This window comes from Aedes aegypti, chromosome 3 (assembly GCF_002204515.2).
Source record: "Aedes aegypti strain LVP_AGWG chromosome 3, AaegL5.0 Primary Assembly, whole genome shotgun sequence".
Lineage (NCBI taxonomy): Eukaryota > Metazoa > Arthropoda > Insecta > Diptera > Culicidae > Aedes > Aedes aegypti.
Genome location: NC_035109.1, coordinates 242808703 through 242832393, shown reverse-complemented (window position 1 = coordinate 242832393; position 23691 = coordinate 242808703). Strand labels below are relative to the sequence as shown.

Sequence of the window (23691 nt, the reverse complement as noted above, 5' to 3'; positions counted from 1 at the left end):
GGCTGCCTGACGTGAACGCATCAAAATTTTCATCTTCTTTTTTGTCATTGGTATGGAACGCACATAATCCCGGTCGAATTTTTGGATAAGCATCTTAGCGATTTTGGACGCCACGATGTTGCCATTAGAAGATTCCGCAATTACCAGGTACGGTCCAGTGTAAGCTTCGTTGTAGTTTCTAATCCGCCGCTTTGGCCGGTTGGTATCATCACCGGTGTCCGGCATTGTACCGCTCAACAGAAGAGTTGAGACAATGCAAGGGGTTGACATGAGGGATAGAAACAAAAACGATTGTTATTGACTTGCTATACAGAGCGAACGATATCGATGTGATACGTACCGATGCACAAACAAGACTGCTTGAGTTCCTCTTGTGCGCGTTCACTCCAGCTATCTCGTGGATGTATCGGTTATCTAAGGGTTAGTAATGATCAGAGCAAGTTCTCCTACTGTGCGGCAGTTAAGTAAGGAAGATTCGGCAGGAGCGGACTATACAAAATGGCAACGATGAAAATCGGTAACTGAGGAGTAAACGAGAGATTTTGGGAAATAAATAAAATTATGATGTTATTCGAAAGAAAATGGAAAATGGAAGGAAGAATGGAGTGAAATTGAATAAATGTTGAAATTATCTCTATTAAAAAAAAACATATACAAAAATTAGCCATTTTTTCCTGAGCAGAGACGGAACAGAAGTGATTCCAGAGGTCCAATGAGTGAAGAGGATCACTCTGTTTGTATTGTGTTCGATTTCTACGGATATAGAGGTCTACAAGCAAACTGCCACGAATATCAACGCACGATCAATCTTACACAAGTCATCTCCTAAGAATGAAAACGTAACGATGTTTGCTTGACGTCATTTTAGCTTTTGGTCAACGTTAGTCCAACCAGTCCAACAAGGAAGTGAATTGTCGGCATAAGTCGTAGATCAGCTCATCGAAGGGTGTGGTTCAATGGAACTAAGGAAGAAACTTAACGGAGAAGAATTCGTCGGAAGCCCTAATGATTGGTCAAACTATCGAGAATGTTCGGAAACAGACGAAACAGTACTTTCGGTGTCTTCTTGATTAGAAGGAAGCTAGGAAGCTCATTGTTTCAAAAAGTGGGCTTCTTATCCGTGCGGTTAGTGTCACCGAGGCATTTAGCCGCATAGTGCTAAGGAGTGTGGGTTCGATTCCCGCCTCATGCCGAAAAACTTTTCGAAAGGAATATTTTCCGACTGTGCCACTGGGCGTTGCATGCTAGTCCGTTGTCGAGTGTGGTGCTTATTTTAAAGGGCGAACAGAGCCCACTGGAAGCATTAACGTGTAGTGTCTTTTAAAAAAGAAAAAAAAATCAAAAACAACCAGGTACCAACAACATCTAACAGGCCAATCACAAACAGTAAAATGAGCAATATAAGGAAGTGCTATAATTGTGGACGATAAGACCTTCAAAGATGTGCTGCGGAAGATGTAAAATGTCACAACCGCGGAACGAAAGGGCATTTAAAAATGTGTTGCCAAAAAACAAAATCGACAGAACTACGAGATCATTCGTATCCGAAACGTAGAGTTTGTAACATTTGACAAATGTTCCAAAAAGGAAAATCTGTTCCGGTTTTTTTTTTGCACTTAATTCTTATTGTAAAAAAAAAAGAAAAAAATATGTACGTATGTATAGAATTGTAAATTACATGACCAATATTTAACATCATAATTAAAAATCAATTCAGGTACTAGCATAGTAGATCCACTGATAGGGCATTTAGAAGCTTAGGGTAACTTAGTATTGCCACTGTTCGAAAGTGCCTGAGCGGCGGAAGTTCATTTGCCGAGGCGAACAAGCTTAGAGCCGATTCGCGCTAGACAATGGAATAAACATCGCACAATGGAACCCCAACTACCTGGAGGGGTATAAAAGGAGCTCGCACCCTAGAGCAGCTCTCTTTTGGTGAACACGAAGAACCCCGAGGCGGACCTGGTGTAGTGGTTAGAACACACGCCTCTCACGCCGAGGACCTGGGATTGAATCCCATCCCCGAGATAGTCACTAAAAATTTCAGTGACGACTTCCTTCGGAAGGGAAGTAAAGACGTTGGTCCCGAGATGAACTAGCCCAGGGCTAAAAATCTCGTTAATAAAGATAGAAAAAAAAGAAGAACCCCGACGAAGAACACTGGTGGAAGTTTACTAATCCAAAGTGTTCAAAAAGTGATAATCCTCAGTGAAACTCAAAAGTGCTGCGATCCGGACAGTAGTTGGGTGTGTAGCGATCAAATCACCCATCCGGTAGGTTATTCGAGTAGACTGGACCCCCTTATCGCCACGTTGGGGCCAGCTACAGTGAAAATCCGGTGTGCAAGTTTTGAACAAACTGTCCGTAAAGTGCGTTATCCGGTCAAGTACCACGTTCGCGAACAAGAAAGTGTCGTATTGAAGTGAACAGTCATTCCCAGGTGCACTGAGCCGGTCGTAACGTCACAAAACGACCGTGGCCATTCGTTATACACGGCCCAGCACCTCGTTCCACGTTTTGGAACGTAAACCAAGCCATGGTACGGGTGAAGCGCTGCACAAAAATTAGAGATTTAATAAAGTTAGAATGTATTTTAAATTGAAAAGTTTGGTGTTTAGAATTTGTAAAACCGAAAGAAAGATTTGCAGGTTGAGAACGATCGAGGTCTGTTACGGTGAGTATTTCCCAAACACGTGTGCCGACCCTGACAGGCAGAATAACAGGTGACTTAGCTCGGGACGTGCGGACGTCCATGGCATAGACGCGTGGGCGTTATCGGTAGTAACAAGTTCAAGCAGTTATTGAAGGGCAGTCGGAACAAAACCAAAAGAAAGGAGTTTTCTACGTTAGTTGTGATGAGGATAACGACACTTCTGAAGTATTGATGTTCTATGTAGGTGGCGTGGGCACCAAAATGATTGTCGACTCCGGATCACCGGCGAATATTGCGACAAAGCGCATACCAGCAACTAAAAAAATCAGGAGGAAAGATTTTAAATGAACGAGATGCTGCCGACGTGAACGCTACATTTGAAGGTTATGTGTCGGATGATAAGATCTGTTTTTCAACCGCTTTCGAAGCGGAGATCAAGACCCCAGAAAACGGGATATGGGCTCATTTCCTTGTGGCACCGAAAGGACAAACAAATCTGATTGTTACATCAACCGCATTTGAGTTTTTAAGATCGGGTACAATATCAACAGAATTTGTGAGGTCGGCCAGAGTTCAATCCAACAGTCAAAAATTCAAAACCTGCAACTGAAGATACAAATCGATCCGGAGATTGTTCCAGGGGCACAGGCAGCTCGGCGCCTACCTATCGCTATGGAGGCAGACGTTGAGAAGGTCCTCTGAGTGTAAAGTCGGCTCCCGAATTTTTCCAAAGAGCTATGGAAATTTTGTTTCGGGGCATTAAGGGATTGGTGGTTTTCATGAACGATTTCCTAATTCATGAAGAAACTGACGAAGAACATGATTTAAGTATTAAGGAGACTGGACGATTTAAACATGGAGATAAATTACAAAAAAAGCTTTGTTTGACGTTCCTTGGTCATATCATGTCAACTGACGGAATAAAACCAACTGACACAGTACACAGTAATGAGCTGAACAAAATTAAAGAAATTTTGTGCAACCGAAATTTTGTGCAAACGGAAAAGGAATGTTTGGCAATCGTGTGGGCTATGGAAAAGTTTTATATGTACTTATTTGGCAAACGATTTATCCTTATTACGAATTGTAAACCATTACAATATCTGTTTAATCGAGTTCGGTCAAAACCGTCAGCAAGGGTTGAACGATGGATCTTTCGATTGCAAGCGTTTGATTTTGAAGTTAAATATCAACCCGGCGAAAATAATATGGCTGATGCATTTTCACGGATGGCTATTGTAGATTCAGAAAGCACAGAGAACACTGATGTTATCAGCTGGTTGGTGAAGAAATGACTATGAAAGAAGTGGAAAAAAAAGCTTAGAGGATGAAGCTATTACATCAGTAGTTTTGGATAATGTTCCGCCGCAATACAGAGTAACCACAATCAAGGACGATCTTATTGAGTATAGATATTCATAGGAGACAGAATAGTTATGCCAAAAAGTCTACAAGAAAGAATCGTTTAACTAGCTCACTTAGCACATCAGGGTAGTACAGGAATGAAAGCTCACTTGAGACCAAAAGTATGGTTTCCAGAAATGGATAAATTGATCGAGAAAGTGGTTAACCCCTCTACCGGCAGCTTAATTTTTACCACTAAAAAAATATTAAATTCGCGATAACTGTTTTGTTTCTCGATATTTTTGAACCATTTTTTCACAAGCTCTCAAAAAACTCCTCTAGTTTAAGAATAGGTGTCGATATTGATCGTTGGTCATCTATATCAGAAGATATTCCAAAATTCCTTGGGGGACCGACGCGTACACTGAAAATAATGTTGTAGTAACTTTAATCACGACATTGTTGTTACCACAACTATTCCGAAATATTGTTAAATTGAATGAAATAATCATATTAATAAAAACAATGTTGTTCAAATTACCATGTTCACAAAGCTATAGCAATGTACTTTCAACTGTGTTCATGTAGTCAAGAGCTATACTTCTTGAAGTTGACTTGACCACATGTTCAGTAACAAGCAACAGCAAATGTTCTCGATTTTACCATGCTCATGGTAAAAATAAAAACAGAGAATGTGTAATCTTTACTACCGTGCATTTATATCCACAACTCACTCCCATTGAAGGACGTCATTTTGTACATTGATTTAGTAACGAAGACAGTAGCTATTTGGAAGCAAACTAGAATTGGTATATCCAAAATTGATAGATTAATCGAAAATATTTAACAATACACAAATTTATGGAGATTTGTTTTTCCTGTTCATGAACCAATAGTTTAGGATTGAGCTGAGAGGTTGCTGTAAGATGCATTACGTTTTCTTTATTTTTGAATGCATGTTGCAGGTTTGTTTGTTTTGAAATAGTTATTTTAAGAGAATTGGTGGTGTTATGTTATGAATTCGTTTGCTTTATCGTGAATTACAGAAATCCCTCGGATCGGTTTTTATGCTATGGCATCTTCAGTGAATTATCCACCAAGAAGGCAACGTAAGATCAGCGTCAACCAGTGTTCTTCCTGATTTAACATCGCTTCTGCAAGCTGACGGAAAACGCATTCATCGAGCCGGGAGTAGCGCTCTTCAAGGCAGACCATCTTCAGCATCGCATCAGTCTGAACATGACAGCCAGTCACTGTACATGAAGGTCAGCCTAGAGTCATGCCGGCGACCGTGGATGGCCAATTGGCCTTAACTGCCTTCAGTGGTATCCGGATCATCTCCAAAACCTGGATCAGCATTCTATGGATTGGAACTTCAAAACTGACAAAACGCAAATTTTATTTACGCAGAATGTATATTTATTTGCATATACACATTATTTATTTAGAATTGAAATTTGTACAAATTACCAATGATAAGTTCAAATTAATTATTATTTTACATATATTTTCAACTCTGTATGCATCATGCGTGGACCTCGGCATCGCTCTTGATAATATTCAATAAAAGAAGCGTCCAGTTGAACCTACTACACAACTCTTATTATTTTAAATGCAAATGACGGTTGAAAATTTCACTTATAGCTGCATTTATAGTTACCATGGTCCAACATTAAAATTTACTATACGATTGTAGTAATTTTTAATGCAAGAGATGGTTGAAAAAATAACTTTTATTCTTCATCAATATAACTATGAAACATGGTAATTTTGACAGTTTCAGTCTTGCGTTGCTGCCATGGTAAAAACAACGACACAAGGTGTTCGAAATGAATGCATTGGAAAGTCTGCACAAATAAAGTGGTGCTGTGCATTTAATTTAAACCATCAACATGGTATTTTTTACCACAATGCTGTTTTCAGTGTAGCCATAACCCACTTAAATATCCCAGGCAACAGAATTTTCATCGTATTCGGATATTCACTCCACGGAATGATACATTAATGCGAGTATGTAGTGAAAAAATGAAGCATATTGGTGCAGCCGTCTTTGACTATTGAGCAATTATGTTTTTGGTACCGCGCTGGACAAATAAAGATCTTGAAAACTCTAAAAAACTCCATTTCGTAATTTTCAGATTTATCGAAGAGTACTGAACAGATTTGTATGATTTTTTCAGGGTAGCTCCTTATTACATGCCATTGTATAGTACACTTTTTATTTTTTTGATAAAAAAAAAAAACAAAATGGCCACCAAAGACATTTTATATGAAGAATGTCGGTCCCCCAAGGAACATCGGAATATCTTCAAAACTAGATCAGCAATGATTAATATCGACACGGATTCTTAAACTAGAAGAATTTTTTGAGATCTTGTGAAAAAATGGTGCAAAAATATAGAGAAACAAAAATGTTATCGCGATTTGAATATTTTTTTTAGCGGTAAAATGAAGCTGCCGGTAGAGACGTTAATAACTGCAAACTCTGTAAAATGATTTCCATACCTGATAGTCCTAATCCTATCATTCGACGTACCCCAACAAAGTCCTGGCACGACTTGGCGATGGATTTCAAATGCTTAAATGCTTGGTAACACCTCAGGTAACACTAACCGCCTGGCCACGAAGCCCACAACTTGAATGGAACTACGCAAGCAGGTTGCTGATCTCCAGAAAACTTTGAACCAGGTGCTAGAAAATTAGAAAAAAGCTCGATCAAAAGTTCAACCGAGCACAATCAGGATAAAAAAAAATGTTTTACAGTGAAACCTCCATGAGTCGATGTTCCATGACTCGATATCGACTCATGGAATCATACTAAAAACAAATTTTCATGGTTACTGTGATGGTCCCCTCAAACAACTTTCCAAGGGATTTGTTTCCACGACTCGACATTTCCATGAGTCGATGGTGCCTTCAGATATCGACTCATGGAGCCCCATTGATTTACGACGAAATTGAGACAAACGGATTCAGGTGAATACTAGCAATAGTTACTAAATCATGATTCTCAGATCAATCAGATAAATGACATAACTGTTTCAATAGTAAAATTATTGATAAATAAACAACGAATTTTTGAAACGTTTTCGAAAAATTTAGCCTTTTTGTCACATTCATGCATTTTTCATAAAAATGTAGTCGATCAAATGCGTGCAAAAGTAAGGATCAAATATGTTCTAAGTAGTAGAAATAGAGACTAATTCGAAATTGAAAAAGGAGGAATCTGTATTAGAACAATTGCAGGAATTACTGGAATATTTGCTGTAGCATTTTCTAGTGAAAACCTCAAAGGAACTTTTGTAGAATCCATCGAGTATTTATTTGAGAAATTACTCTATAAATCTTCAGAAGGGCCAGCAATATAATAATAAGAAATATTTGGAGGAAAAATCCTGAAGAAACTTCATAGGCAATTCCTGTACAAATTTATTGATAATTTTGGAGAAATCTCTGAAGAGATTACAATTTCTGAAAGAGGTGTAAGAAACTCTTTCGGAATCCTAGAGTAATTTCTGGGGCAATCCGTGGTGAAGTTGTTGAAAGAATACCTGTAAACATGGCTAGGAGAAGTACTTAAAAATTGGCGTAGCAACTTCTGGATGAATGTCCAGAATGTTTTGAAAGGTTCGGATCTTCAGAAGATATCTTAGAGTAACATGTAACAACTGGAGAAATATGTGGAATAATCTTAACAAAACTCTCTAAATGAATTAGTGCGTAAATTTTCGTTGAATCCATGAAGATATTGTAATCCTCTCTGCCCCACAGGTGGTCCATCAACTTAGCTTAGCTGGACACATATTAATGGTTGCTATTCCGTGATTGACCGCAGTCAGTGAAGATGCACAAAGAATCAACTAGAAGTTCGGCTGGGATTGGCCATAATCTTCTTCAGTGTGCATAATTTAGTGCCTCTATTTATACAGGGTCAATAACGGCGTTGGCCACGTCCTTGCAGTCAGATGGGATTGGGGGAAGGAATGTTAGTGTGTATCATTAGCTATTTATAGACCGTGTTTACCTCTGCATCTCCACAAAGGTTACTGGGAGGGATGTTTGTTAAAAAGGGGGGGGGGATCATAGGATTCACTTCAATAAGCGATTAGACCACACTTTTCCACAGGTGGTCCATCAACTTTCGACAAACATTAGCTGAATCGAATTGATACGATTAATTAAATAATGATTAGAATAAATGTATACGCTCATAAAAACCGATATGATTGACATAATGGCAAAACTATTAAGAAATATTAAGAAAACTATTGATTTTTTATTAAACTATTTTACAGTAATTTTGAATGATTTAGCCTATTTGCAACATGATGCATTTTTTTAAACGCCGTTTATTGTCAAATTGTCGAACAAAACTTTTGTAAGGCTTTCATGGAGCAACTGATACAAAGCAAAATTTCTTTAAGGTGAAACAATTTGGAATCAACTTCTAAGATTGCACTAAAACTTTAAAGGCACAAATCTCGCGAAGAAAGCATCCCACAACAGTGCACTTCTTATTTTAGCTTTGTGCACTAGCAGAAAGCTTAAAATAAGAAGATCAGGAACGTTAGCCAACTATTTCTTCAGTTTTGTGCCTTTGAAAACGTGAGGAGGGGGAGAAGTCGGCCATTGTGCCGGCCATCTTTGGATTCCGAGATGTTTCACCTTAAGCATTCCGTAAAAATCGCAAAAGGAATTCTAGGACGAAACCCTGTGATAATTGAAGAAGGAATCTCTGATAAAATTTATGTAGGGATCCTCGTATGATTCCAGATGTTTTATAAAGTGTTCGTAAATCACTGAAAGGATTGCTGCAAAAATTGCTCTTCTTCGGAGAACATGTGATGGAATTCATAAAGAACTTCTTGAGTCTCTAGAATTCAAACTCAAATTATCTTAAACGATTTTGAAAACCTGGAAATGCTCTTAGATTTCTGTAGTTACTTCAATATATGTTACGTTTTTTTTTTATTCTTTACTAAGGTGATTTTTGGCGCATACTGCTAGTTCATCACCATGTTAATGTATTAACTTGTTATGTCATCAGCGCGATTATTTCAAATTAATTGTTAAAGAAAATGATCGCGCAGAGGATATCGAAGGGTGTTTCAAGATCATTGCGCGATAATTTTTCGCGCAATGGTACGGGTAAGGCTTTCTTTCTTCTATTTCTTATGCACACTAGATCCAGCGTATTAAAATAATGAAACCGAAAGTTCTTTTTTTCCTTTTATTGCTCCATATTCAACATCGCACAAATCAACTCAACTTTTCGGAGCTCTTGAGAAGAGGTACATGATTCCCAAAAACTCTCACTCAATTTCCATTTTTATGAATGTTAAATCATGTCTTTCGAATCTACATTTATGTTCTTTCGGTGTTTTTTTGTTCAGTGTCATTCTACTACTAGCTTTATTTTCCGGCTGCAATCCGGTAAAATTTGAAAGTCTATATGTTCTACTAGTTTTTATTTTCAATTTCTACCTGGCTAACTACGTGCTTACTTGTGTTGCTTTTGTTGTCGGTTGATTATTAATTGAAGTTTACATTTTTAATGTGCAAAATTGCTGGACTACCTAGTTAGGTACGCGCTGATTGCAGCGGTCTATAGTCGTAATCAATTTCTTCTGATGTAACTTGTAATGCTTGTTGTTTTGTAATAGTTAGAATGATATTCGCTCTGCCGCGTCGCCAGTCGACTTCTGCTATCAGTAAGAATCATCATAAGCAACTGCGTATGAATTCAGTTTGAGTGGGATGTGAAAAATCTTTGGATCAGACAATTTAGATGAATTCATGGCGTGGTTAACGGTTTTTAGTTTGCAACGACGTCGACGAGGACGTACATTTGAAGATTCGATGGCATATAAGATTAGTTTTATTGCAAATAGGGTCATATAACTCTTTTAGAGACCTTCAAGGAACAGTCTTCTATTGCACGTTTGTGATGACCGTCTGTGATTCCCTCAATTTGGTTTAGCGCTGATTTATGTATTATAGAATTCGCCTAATAAAGCACATTTTCTTTTTGTAATGAGGATGGCAAACTATAAGTAAATTGAGTTCAGAAAAAGTAGTGTGCGTTTCTTAGATTTTCTAAAATGAAACAAACAAAAGTATTTAGATGCATACTTTGAAATGAAACAATATTGTCAACTGTTATCAGTAAACAACCTATAGCTGGTCTCTATTCTAAGCCACACTCCTCCTATAAGAGCGCGCCATCTAATTAAACAAACGGGCAAACTAACGGCAACAACTTCTTATGGAAGTCTCCGACCATCTTAACAGCTGCTGATTATTGTAGTGTAATGTTTCGATATTGTTAGAAATGACTGCGATCAATCGATAGTGCTCCTACTGCTGGAGTCGACGATTAGGGCCCTTCTTTCAGCTTACCTGTTGTGCGGATGCATTACTGCTATTGTCGGCTTGCTTACTACTGCTGGCTTCGGCAGCTACGGGAAGCTCGTGCTTGTCGTGGTCCTCGAATGGAATTCCAGCAGCGGTCTTGGCCATGGTTTCCGTCAGCATGCGATCAACCTCTTCTTGGCTAGCTTGAGCGGCAGCTGCCTGCTCAGAGGTGCCGCCCTCTTTCTGGCGCTTTTCGATTTCGTTTTTCAGGTTGGCAATTTCCTTGGAGCTGTAAAAACAACAATTAGAAACGATTGTTTAAGTATGTTGTCTCGGTTTATGGACAATAGGTCGAAAGGACAAAAGGTCGAAAGCGATTTGTAGTTTGTCATAGATTCGTTGTCTCTTCTTCTTATTTTTCTTCTTCTTGGCATTAACGTCATCACTGGGACAGAGCCTGCTTCTCAGTTTAGTGTTCTTTTGAGCACTTCCACAATTTTTAACTGAGAGAAAATCACAATCAAATCCTTTGTTTTTGGAGGAAACTTTGGAGAAAGCACTGAAATAAATCATGTAGCCCTACCTCTAGGAATCTCTCTAGAAGAATTCTTTACAAGGACACACTGCTTCCCAATCGAGCCCTGTCATGAATTTACGTTGTCTGTGTAGCATCCGCTGCAGGTATACAAGTTTGTCGCATTTCAAAATGTGCTATATCATCCGCGAAGCAAACAAATAGACTTGTTGAAAATCGTGCAGTACGAAATAAATATTAAGGTACGAGGTCCATCAGCTTATCGTTCTCCTCAACGTGATACAAACTAACCGGGGTGTGTGCCTAAAATCTTCCCACAGTTTTGCAAACCATCCATAGTTGCTCTTATAAATTTTGTAGATTTCCCGGGAAATCTCGAAAATCAACCCGATTCTACGCGGTCAATGTTATCGTATATCGCCTTGCAATGGATGAAAATGCAAAGCGTTTGAACAGTACGTTTACGACATTTCAGAAGAATTACAGTAAAGGATCTGGTGCGTGATCGATCGACAGTTAACAAAGTCGTCTAATTACTCCCGCGAACAAGTTTACTACCGGTGACAGACGGCAGAAGATGATCTGGGATACCACTTTATAGGAGTCCGCTGTAGTAACGTAGATATTTAGGTGTTCACCGAAATGCTTCTTTCACCTTTCGATCACCTCATTTGGCGTGATGGAACTTCCGATAAAACTTGCGTTTTTTTTAGATTGTCTCAGCTGCGCCACTCGCTTCCTCCATCCAGGCGGTGTTTTTTATCGAGTACTGCAAAATCATTCTCAAAGAATTCTTCGATTTGTAAGTACGTAGTTTACTCAACCATAAGTTTTGTTGGCACATTTTTGAACCTTTTTTTTTTGATTTTGAGTGGAAGAGCCCTGGTCTTGCATAAACCTCAGAAATTTCTCCAAAACGTACTTCTTAAATCTGATCTTGTTGAAAATATAAAAACTTTCTCCAAATACGAGGAAGCTTCAAAATTTATGCGAATCCGCATCTTAAACGTTACTACATAACACTCATGAACTACTCCAAGGGAGTAACCTTAACGACCTAAATACGAATATCATCTTCGTATTTACAGAAAAGAGCAATATTTGTAACCTCTGAAGTGACCCGTCTAATGTTTTGAAAGCATTGAGACGGCCCACCTAATCGAATAGACTGAGGACCACTCCTCAAGAAGTATATAGATTCCGTTTTGCTACAAAACTAATACCTAAACGCAACTTACCTTATTTGTACGAAGATAATACCGTTGATAGCGTTCAACATGTCCAGCACGGAGCCCATCGACGGTGGTTGAATATGGATAGGCGGCAACCCGCTGGTCAGCTTTCCATTCGAGTAGATGTCGTTCATCTTCTTCTGCAGCACGACCGCCTGTTGGGTCAGATGGCGCAGACACTCGGACGATTCCTGTGTCTTCTCGTGCGTTTCTCCAAGCTGCAGTGGAATACATAGTCAATATATCAATTTTATAGATGTTAAGGCTAGGTAGCCCGTCATTCGTTTTGGAAACAATGATGACTTTTCAGCTTGTATTTCAAAAGGATAAAACTCAGTCTTGATAGTTTACATTGACTTGAAAATATATCATTGTACGCGCTAACATGCGTAAAGTATGCTGATACTTTTTCAGCTGTGTCAGTGCAAAATTAACTGATTTTCTTTGATTCGAAATCGTGAGATGAATTAGCAACAATCATCAACGACGCGTACAAATTTCAATGACGGCTTACTTCGCCTTAATTGAGAAGTTAATGACAAACCTGTTGCTTATAGATGGCATATGTTTCTTTTTCGTTGTTCAACGCGGACCTGAAATCGCCCATGCAGCTTTGTGTTCGGGCTACCAGATGGTAGCTAACGGCCACCTTCAGAGACTTCTCGCCGTAGTACTTGATGTTGAGAGCCAGAGCGTGCTCCAGGAAACGCAAGGACAGCTCGTATTCGCCAACGGCATGTAGAATCAAACTGATGTTGCTCTAAAGATGGATTGAGAAGATGTTTCAGTATAGGTGCCTAGTTAAAAAACGTATAAACTTACATCCAACAGGGCAATATCCGGGTGGTTTTCACCACAAACTATCGTAGCGAGATACCGGGCACGGTACAGCAGCTTCAGGGCAGTGCTGATCTGACTATTGGCAAAGCAGTACAACGCAAGTGGAGCCTGCAAGTAGCAAAATTATGTTCATATGAGTTCGATTTCATTAGGATAACAAAATATCAATCTTACATATTCAGCGATCGTGTACGGATGGTCAATACCATTGACCCTCTCGCTCATAAGCACGGCTCGCTGCTGGATGGCAATTGCTTCCTGAGGATCACCCATGATGTAGCTCAAACGGGCCAACATGCGCAGGCACTGGGCATTTTCCGGATGCATCGCCCCGTAGACATTGTTCAACAGGTTCAACGCTTCGCTGATCAAATCGTATCCATCCTTGAAGTAACCTTGCTGGATTTTGCTCTGACCGGTGGTGTAGAAATTGTACGCATCGGAAGCTCTGGGATTGATGTGCTTGACAACTGGGAACACATTAACGATATCGCTCTCGCCAAACGTAGGCTTATTCTTCATCTCGAAGTTATACTCTCGGAGCAGGATCTGAACACCAGTCTTGAGACAAAATGCACGAAGTAAGCTGATCTTCTGTAGACGATAGTGGGACACTACTGGATCAGCAGAGTCATGCGCTCCAGCTGGGAGCAGCTCGTAATCCCAGTAAGATTTGAGTTCTTTTTCGATTTGAGACCAGAGAGATTTCGGGGTCAGCAGCTGCCATTCGTTGTTATCCTGCGTGCACTGGAATGATGGTTTTCCGCCCTTGCTGCCAGCAGAACGCTTGTTTTGGCGGCGCTGTTGCTTACCACCAGATGATCCAGATTTGGTAAGGGCATCAGATTCAGATAAGCTACCCGAGTGCGACACTGCAGTAGTAGCCGTTAGGAAGCAATTTAGGAAATGACTGATGGCAGCAGCCATGCTCATCATTTCAGTATTTTGCATGTAGCTGGTGAAGATGTGCTTCGCGGCACGGATGATCAACTCCGACACGGCAATAGTGTGCAGGTATTCCAGTTGCTTAATCTTGGCCAGCAGATTAGCAACTTTACCCAAATAACGAACATTGATGCCTCGGCTATGTAGCGTTTCGGTAAGGGTAGTTCCATCCATGGGAGCTGCAGTATGGTCCAAGCAATCATGAACGAAACTTGGGATTTGGTGTTTAACAAGGAACTCGGCAGCATCCTTAACCAACTGCTTCTGCTTCTTTAAAGAGTTGGCAGCACTCTGATTGTCAACGTGCTTGATTCCTGGCGAGTATACATCCGGATTGAAACGAATATCAAATTCGTATTCCTTCAGTGATCCGACTGCTTCACAGGCACGTTTGACAACCTCCTTGCTTTCATTCTTCTCGTCGCTGGATAGCAACGACTCCATCAGCTTCTTGGCTTCTTCAGTTTCTACTTTTGGAACACCAGCTGATTTATCCTTTGCTTTATCTGTGCTTCCCTTCTTTGGACATTCTTCCTTCGACTCAACATTGTTATTCGACTCGGCGGCAGCATCCTTCTTTGCGGGTTCTTTCGCAACTGGAGCAGCTTCAATTGCTTTTGGTTCTTCCTTCTTCTCGCTATCTTTGGAATCCTTCGCTTCCTGTTTTTGCTTCAACTTGGCGGAATTCAACTGTTGCAACTGGAACGCTGCATGCTTGATGAACATAAGATATCGGCTCTCGACGAATGCCTCGAGCAGTTCCTGACGCAAGCAACTCAGCTTGTGCTTATGTTCAATCGGGAAGCCAAGTGCCTTACAATCCTTGCTAAGCTCTTCATCTAATTTCAGGAAGTTTACATCCGGAGGGAAGGTCCTCAACAAATCCAAAATGTAATGGCGACCGTCGTTACCAATGATTCCCTTACATTCAACTGACGAGCACAGCTCAATTTCCTCTTCCTTCTCGTTTAAGACACTGTGTGGCAGTATTTTAAGATGCTTTCCAGCATTGTTCAACAGTTCCAAGTATTTTTCGTGCGACAGCACCGTCTTTCCGAAGTCAATCGATCCATACACAACGGATTGCTCCTGTTCACGTTCCAAAATACCAGGAATAATCGACTGGGCAGTGACACGATAGCCACGATAGTCAATGACTACCGTTCCCAAGGTATACAACCCCTCAACGTCCACTGCGGAATACACTCGAACACCGTGCAAGTCGTTCCGAGGTGCCACAAACGCAGCAGCATCACCGCCAAGCTCCTTATAATGATCCCTCACATCGAATCCCAGCGAGAAGAAAATGTTATTCCAAATGAACATCTGCATCTTGGCGTCCTCTCCAGGATTAATTGCCATCACATTTCCGTCAATCACAGCCATAGCACCCCGGGTAGCTGCCGTCACGAAATCGCTATGAACCTTGAATATGGCACGTTCCCGGAGCAATCGCTCCGGAAGGGTTTCTCTCGGAAGTTCGCGCGTTGTCTGCAACTCCTCATTCCAATCTCTCGTCTGGCCGGGAATGTGCTCCTCATAACCCAGCTTGGAAGAAAAAGTGTCTTCCGCGCGAATGGCATCGATGGTGTGCTCTAGGGCCGGTGCAGACCAGGTGTAAACCTGATACGGTGTGGCAACGCGCTCGAATGGATGCCGTTGGGTGCGTTTCTTCTGCATTTGTGCGAAACAGCGACGGAAGGTGGGTGAAATCTGCGACAACAGATCGATCAACGAATGGCACAGATAGCTGGGATTGTCTGGGCGAGGATCAAACACATCATCCGACGATTGATTGATAAAGAAGCCTCGAGGACAAGCCGAAATGTGGAACCTTTTATCTTCCATCGTGACCACATACAAGTACATCAAATCTCCATGCAATTTTCTGGGACCTGGTGGAGGATTCCACGCAGATGTCGTTAGCACCTTCAATGGCTGTGGCCCCTTCTTGCCTACTCCCGGTTGTAGAGGTAGCAAAGGCCTGTCCTTTGCGCCCGGCATGATATGCTCCGGAGGAGTACAATCTACACTCTCCGAACGTCCCTTTTTCTTTTCAAGAATATCACCCTGAGTAATGGTGTGCAGGAAGGTCAACGAACTACAGTCCACTCCGTTGTAAGCATCGGCCGGGTCCATCGACTTCAACAGATCCCTCACGTGTCTTACGTGGATCCTGGCTTCGCGCATAGTGTACGGCTCTTCCACAACCTTGATAATCGAACCCTCTTTCAGTCCCTCAATGTTTTTCAGCTCCGCAAAGTTATCCAGCGTCACCCCATCCAATTGCAGTGAAAAGCAAGTTCTGTGACAAGTATCCTCCCGATCCATCAGCAGCTGGTGAATCTCCTGCACCAGTTCCATGCTGGAAACCTGGATCGAAAGAGGTTCCACGCCCGGTGATAGGATCTGCACTGTGAATCCAGTATCCTGGATGATCTCCATCACATCTGAGTCGGGCTTCTTCTTATCTTCAGCAGCTGTCTTATCCTTCTGCTGTTCGCCTTCCGACGTGTGTCCGTTCATGCCGTTGACGGCAGCGCTGTGTCCGTTGACTAGTGGTTCCTTTGCTCCGGTGGTGGTCGGGGGTGGAGTCGTTTCCTTGTCTTTGCCGTTCTTTTGCTTTTTGTTGTTTCCTGTAGATATAACGAGAAAGAAAAAAACTATTAGAAGAGTGTAAATGTCACTAACAAGAAAGTACGCTACATATAGCTATGGATCATTAGATCTAATTTCAAACTTATGTTCAGTCGCGAGACGCTTCTGGCTACACCGTTTGACTACGAACGCAAATGTTTGAGCATGTGATTGAATAATCTTTATTCAAGTGGCGTCCGTTAGACTACATAGTAACACGTACATTAAACAAGAAAGTATCTACTATCAATCACTTGCAGGGGAATATGGGGCATTAGAATACTTCAAGAAATTGTTTTTGCTCCACACGACACCGCGCATTCGATTCTAGATCATATTCTGAGTGTTATCCCAAAATTTGAGCTCATTTGGCCGAAAACTGAGACTGCACAAACCCTTCAAAGTTTGTATGAGAATTTCAATGTGAAAAGCAAGCAATTAATTCAATCGGTCATAATGCCCATGTGCTCTTGAGGGGGGTTCTTAGAGCAACGCTGATACTGTCAGATATATTTGTCAGCTACAACCACCTCAGTAATAATCATCAGTTTACCAGTACTTATGTAGCAGTACCCCGCTCACACTAAAAAAAAACACAACTACACTGCACCGACGCGACGTTGCAAGTAACATTGGTAGCTGAATAAACAACATTATTGTTACTTGCGGTAGTTACTGCTCAAAATTATAATCAACTCTTCTTTCAGTCTAATCTAAAATATGAGCAAAATATAAGTTACATCATTCTTTCATGATGATAAAGGTAAAATGTTCCGGAGAGATCCCATATGGCATTAAGTCATTTAGGTTATTTAGCATGGAACCGTTTTGGATAATTAATAAAATGATCATAACTGTCTGAGTTTACTGAATATGATTTTTCGATAGGAGTTTGATATGTGTTAGCCAACATCAATCCTGAGTTGATCGAAGCAAGGGCTTTGATGGCAGTTTGACTATCTTAAGAATATTGGGGTCGATGTAAGAATATTGGGGTCGATAGGGGCAGTATGGACTGCCTAAATAATTCTGGGGAAAACTCCCTCTGGAGGAAATCCATGAGGACGGTTGAGTAATTTCATGAGCAGTTGAATTTATTGAATTTATTTCATGAGGACGGTTGAGTAATTTCATGAGCAGTTGTATTTCATGGAATTCATGGAGAAATTCTAATATATTTCGAGAAATAATCTCTGAAGAAATTCATGAAACAATTCCTGAGAGAGATGATTTTTAGAATCTCTAGAGCATGAGCATAGATGAATGTACAATTCGTAGTTGCTTCTCCGTGATTGACCAGAACAATTGAAGTTGCACAGAGATTTGATTAATGGGGCTTGGGATTAGTTTACCATTCTAAATGTGCACAAATCGAGAACTCAAATTCAAAATTCAATAACGGCGCCGGCCACGTCCTTACGGTCATCGGGGAAGGGATGGAATGTTAGTTGGAAAACCATTGTTACTGGAGACCGACTATACCTCTGCATCTCCACAGTTGTCATGGAAAGGATATTGGGTGAGTGGGATAAGGTAAGGATTTGGGAGTCACCTATGGTGATGCGAATCATGATATATTCACGCCTAGCCGAAGTCGCTTGCTACAAAAACAGTATTTTTCAGTGCTACAAAAGCAGTACTTTTCAGTACTATTATTCTACTATTGATACCTTTGCGAAAGCTAGGATGGTAATCCTTCTTGGACACTGTCTTGGGAAAAAAACCTCTTAAAGGGTCTCTTCTTCCTTCGTTTATTCACTAAACATGAATCCAACCACGAATAAAAGGAAGGACAAATCTCTGAATTCACAACTTCCTTCCAAAAAAGTGGGATTTAAAACTGTCACTAAACGTGGCAAGAATGGAAGAAAGGACGTTTCTCCGGATTGCGAACTTTCTTCCAAGGGTGAAATGAATAATGTTGATAATTGTATCGAAATGAGCAATCATTTCGATGCTCTAGACAAATTTTCCGAACACCAAATCGAAGCAGCCTCTGGCCCAGGTTCTTTGATTCAATTGAGGAAGCAAAGAGTGCCGCCTATCGTGGTCAGTTGTTCCGAATTTGGGAGATTTTGGCAGGGATAAACTCCATTAACGAAATTAAGGTTTTATTTTCAAATCGCAAAGACAAGATACTGTCGCGCTTTTCCGGAAACTTTTAAAGATCGTCAACTTTGTCTGAACCATCTTGAAGAGAAGAAGCACAATTTTTTACTTACGACGACAAAACTGAACGTTTGTTCAAAGTCGTCTTGAAAGGTCTCTCAAGTGACTATAAGTCACCTGAAGAGATCAAAAATGGAATACATGATTTTTGGTTTTTCCCCAGTCCAAGTAATCATTATAAAAAAGAGAAGGTATTGTTCGGAAAGGGCTTTCTCAAGAATATTATTTAGTTCACTTAAACAAAAAAAGATCTAAATAATATTAAAGCTTTAGAAAAAGCTAGACTTATGTTCGATGTCCGTGTGACATGGGAACATTTCCAGAAACCTGGAGGAAATTACTAGAACCCCACTCAGTGCCGTCGGCGCCAAAAGTGGGGTCATGTTACAAAAAATTGTCACTTCTTCTTCTTTCTGGCGTTACGTCCCAACTGGGACAAAGCCTGCTTCTCAGATTAGTGTTCTTATGAGCACTTCCACAGTTATTAACTGAGAGCTTTCTTTTCCGATTGACCATTTTTGCATGTGTATATCGTGTGGCAGGTACGAAGATACTCTATGCCCTGGAAATCGAGAAAATTTCCTTTACGAAAAGATCCTCGACCAGCGGGATTCGAACCCACAACCCTCAGCATGGTCATGCTGAATAGCTGCGCGTTTACCACTACGGCTATCTGGGCTCCTAAAAAATTATCACATGGATGCTAAATACATGATTTGCGGAGGTTTTTCTCACGCTGTTCTGTGAAGGATGATACCACAAAGTTTGTATGCGCAAATTGCGGGGGTCATCATAAGTCAATTTTTTGGGGATTGATCTTCGCATAGTCGAGTCGTCGAGGCTCATGCCAGGCAGATGAACGGTAATGTTTTACGTTTTCGGAATTCCCCTGGTAGAGTATCGAACAATACTCATTTTTCAGTTGACAATCGCTTGCTTAATATTCATAGCCATCGGGAAAATTTCAATCATGCACATCCACAAACTAATTTTGTTCCGTCGGTTAGCCGATGGAATCTATTAATTTCGAATGGATCTACCCAAGGAAAATCCTATGCCGATATCGTAGCAGGTAATCCCCTTTTCATACTACGAGTAACCGTTCTACTTGTTTCAAATCAAATCGAAAAAACCCTGCCGCCACAGGAAACTTCTACTCCGTCTCATCGTCTACCGAAAATTTTAACGGAAAATCATCACATAATGTACCAACTTCAAGTGATGTCTGCCTTTGATTTTAATTTTCTAACTGAACAATTGAATCTAATGATTGATGCAATGTTTAAAGCCACCACTATGACTGAAGCAGTCCAACTTGGTGTAAAATTTACCAATCAAATTGTTATTGGATTACATTTTTCTAATGGATCCAAATAATTATTTAAATTTTCTAAATGGGAATGCTTTTTCCTAGAATGTTAAAAAGGGGACGAGCTGTTTAATTTTCCTACAGCTAATAAAGTGCATATAGCAGTTATTACTGAGATAAAGTTTTCGAACTTTGGTTTTTGGTTTGGTAAATATACTTTCATAGCTGCCTATTTGCCTTTTCAATGCTCTGGATAGCAAGTGAATTTGCTCCAAACTGACTTGCGAAAATTGACTCGCAATATTGAGTTAAAATTTCTTGTCATTGGTGACTTTAATGCCAAACATTGCTCATGGCAAAGTAATTCCAACGACAGACTTTTTTTGATGATTGCTCTTCCGGGTATTTCTCAATTCAATATCCTGGTAACCTACCTTTTTTCCTCTTCTAGAAACCCTCCTACGATTGATTTGGTCTTAACCGACTCTAGTCACTTTTGTTACCCACGCTAATTTTTATTCTTATCATGTCCCTGTTACATTTCAAATATCCCATGAAGCGATACTCAATCCTATCAGCTCCACTTTCAATTATTTTCGAACCGACTGGAATATATATGAAACATATATTGATAGTAATCTTGATGTTAACATTCATTTACAAACAAAACTTGATATTGACAATGCTCTTGAAACTTTAACAAATTCCATTGTTGAAGCCAGGGGCATTGCAATACCAAAATTTGAATCCGTAATTATAGACATTATGATCTTGATCCGTCTTAACAATATCAACGCACTCGCAATCCTGCTATGAAAATTATATGGAAGGATCTGCAAAAAGAAATCAAAAAACGATTTTCACAATTTAGAAACACAAATTTAGAAAATAAAGTTTCTCAATTGGATTCTGGCTATACTATAAGCCCTTTTGGAAATTGTCTAAAATTTTGAAAAAAAAAACCTGAGAAGCCAATACCGGCATTGAAAGAGGACAAAAAGTATTACTAACTAATAGAGATGGTCGGGTCTCGGGTTTTCAAACCCGAAACTCGACCCGAACCCGAACCCGACGGGTTCGGGTCGGGTTCGGGTTTGAAAATTTTTATTTTTTCGGGTTCGGGTTCGGGTCGGGTTTGAAGGCTAAAAAATTATCGGGTACGGGTCGGGTTCGGGCTTGAAAAATGTCGGGTTTAGTCGGGTTTGGGTCGGGTTTGGTGAGAATTGTTTACAAAGTAACAACCTGAAAGCTTCCCAATGCATCAGAAACGATGAATTTATCATCTTTTAGAACCCGGGTTCTATTCGGGTTTTTCTTAGAAAACTTTTTCGGGTTTCGGGTCGGGTTCGGGTTTGAACAGCGAAAAATTTTCGGGTTCGGGTCGGGTCTGGGTTTGCTTTTCAATTTTTGTCTCGGGTTCGGGTCGGGTCCGGGTTTGCAGGAATAAAATAAGTCGGGTACGGGTCGGGTTCGGGTTTGAAAAATGTGAAACCCGACCATCTCTACTAACTAATTGCAAAAAAGCTCAAAAACTTGCTATGCAATTTGAAAGCGCGCACAATTTTAATTTAGGACTTACTAGTCCAGTAGAAAATCAAGTAACTCAGGATTTCGTAAACATTCTCAATCAAAAGAACGTTTTCGAAAATTACTGGGAGACTGATTTGGAAGAAGTGTGAACTGTTACTTTAAAAAATAAATAAAAAAATATGGAAGCCCCTGGCGATTATGGAATTTTCTACATCCTCATCAAGAAGCTTCCAGAGAGTAGTTTATCATTCTTAGTTGATTAATTTAATAAATGTATTCAGTTGGCATATTTTCCTGACAAATGGAAAAATGCTAATGTTGTACCAATTTTAAAACTAGACAAAAATTCTGCAGAAGCTTCTAGCTATCGTCCAATCAGTTTGCTTTCCTCCATCAGTTTACTTTTTGAAAAGGTCATTTTGAACAGAATGATGGTCCACATAAATCAAAATTCAATGTTTGCCAATGAACAGTTCGGATTCCGTCATGGACATTTGACCACTCATCAACTTTTACGTGTAACAAATTTGATCCGTTCCAACAAATCTGAAGGCTATTCTACTGGTCTTACTCTTCTAGACATAGAAAAAGCATTCGACAGTGTTTGGCATGAAGGTTTGATTGTAAAATTAAAAAACTTTAATTTTCGAACATACAACATGTTAAAATAATCCAAAGTTATCTGTCAAATCATACACTTCAGGTTAATTATCAGAACTCCAAGTCCGAAACACTTCCTGTAAGAGCTGTTATTCCTCAAGGCAGCATTTTGGGACCAACATTATACAATATTTTCACATCTGACTTATCTGAGTTACCTCAGGGATGTCTAAAATCTTTGTTTGTGGATGACACAGGCCTCTCCGCTAAAGGACGAAGTCTGCGTCGATTGAAAAAAAGTTTGGATATTTTATCTTCATCACAAAAATGGAAGATTTCTCCTAATGCTTCCAAAACTCAACTAATAATATTCCCACATAAACCAAAAGCTGTTTATTTGAAAACTTCAAGTAGACATGTTGTCAAGATGAGAGGGTTTCCAATAAATTGGTCAGATGAAGTTAAGTATCTAGGGCTCATGCTAGATAAAAAAAAACTTTCAAAAATCACATTGAGGGCATTCAAGCCAAATGCAACAAATATACAAAATGTCTGTATCCACTTATTAACAGAAAATCGAAACTTTGTCTTAAGAACAAGCTTTTGATCTTCAAACAAATTTTCAGACCAGCCATGTTGTATGCTTTACCAATATGGACTAGCTGTTGTAATAACAGAAAGAGGGTTAAAATAAAATTATGAAAATGATTGCAGTCCAATGTTGAAACATTGGATCAAATGTCAAATCAAATAATTAATAATTTTAGACAAAAATTGACGCAATCTTCTATTGCCACGATTAATGCGTTATATATTTAGGTTTATATAGGTTAAATTGAAAGCGTTCTTTTCTCTTAGGAGCAGGTGAAATCAACTACCCTGCAAAAATTCTGAACTGCTACGAACTGTTAATAAATGCTTAATTTAAGTTTTACCAAATTGCCAAGCCTTCTGGCAACTAATTCAAACCGAAACCACACGTCACTGTACCGAAAGAGAAAAACGCTTACCTCTACCACAATTATACACGCAAGAGAGCCATGTGACTGTGCTCTCAATCGGTGAGCACAAGAAGTTTCACAGCTGGTTTGAATCCTACACGCTCGTTCAAATCTTCTCAAAAGAGAGTAACTTTGACTCACTTTTGAAGTTTCAAGTTAGCCGTCAAAAGTGAGTAAATTTATTTTATCAAAGTGAGTAACTTTTTACTCAACCATGAAAGAAAACGACCTTACTCACTTTTGAGTAAACACAAACACATTTGACTCACTTTGTAGACGTCAAAGACTTGTGAAATTTTCGCGCGCTCGTACTGACAAATCCTCCGTTGTGGTGAAATTTCTTCCGTCGGCGTGATGTCGGACTGTTTTCAAAAACAGTCGAGACAAAAGCTGAGCCGGCAGAGTGATGACATTTAGTTTGATTGAAACTTCGCTTCGGAAGTCCAACCGGCGAATTCCAGATTAGTGCTGCGAAGTCAATGATCCTGATATCAAATGAAACGAGGTCGGAGTGAAAATGACCAAGTTCTGGTTTTGATCGA

The 23691-nt window shown here is 40.0% G+C and overlaps 1 protein-coding gene across 1 annotated transcript in view; it reads right to left on the bottom strand.

Moving 5' to 3' along the window:
* Nucleotides 1-9192: 9192 nt before the first annotated feature.
* The window catches only part of LOC5566610 (clustered mitochondria protein homolog), a 31374-nt gene continuing 16875 nt past the window's right edge, over nucleotides 9193-23691 (bottom strand). Inside the window, exons 2-6 of the mRNA XM_021852034.1 lie at nucleotides 13133-16539; nucleotides 12941-13066; nucleotides 12663-12878; nucleotides 12125-12336; nucleotides 9193-10640 (exon numbers count right to left, since the gene is read on the bottom strand). Of these exons, the coding sequence (XP_021707726.1) occupies nucleotides 10388-10640; nucleotides 12125-12336; nucleotides 12663-12878; nucleotides 12941-13066; nucleotides 13133-16539 (4214 nt within the window). The 3' untranslated portion in view covers nucleotides 9193-10387. The remainder of the gene's footprint in view (nucleotides 10641-12124; nucleotides 12337-12662; nucleotides 12879-12940; nucleotides 13067-13132; nucleotides 16540-23691) is intronic.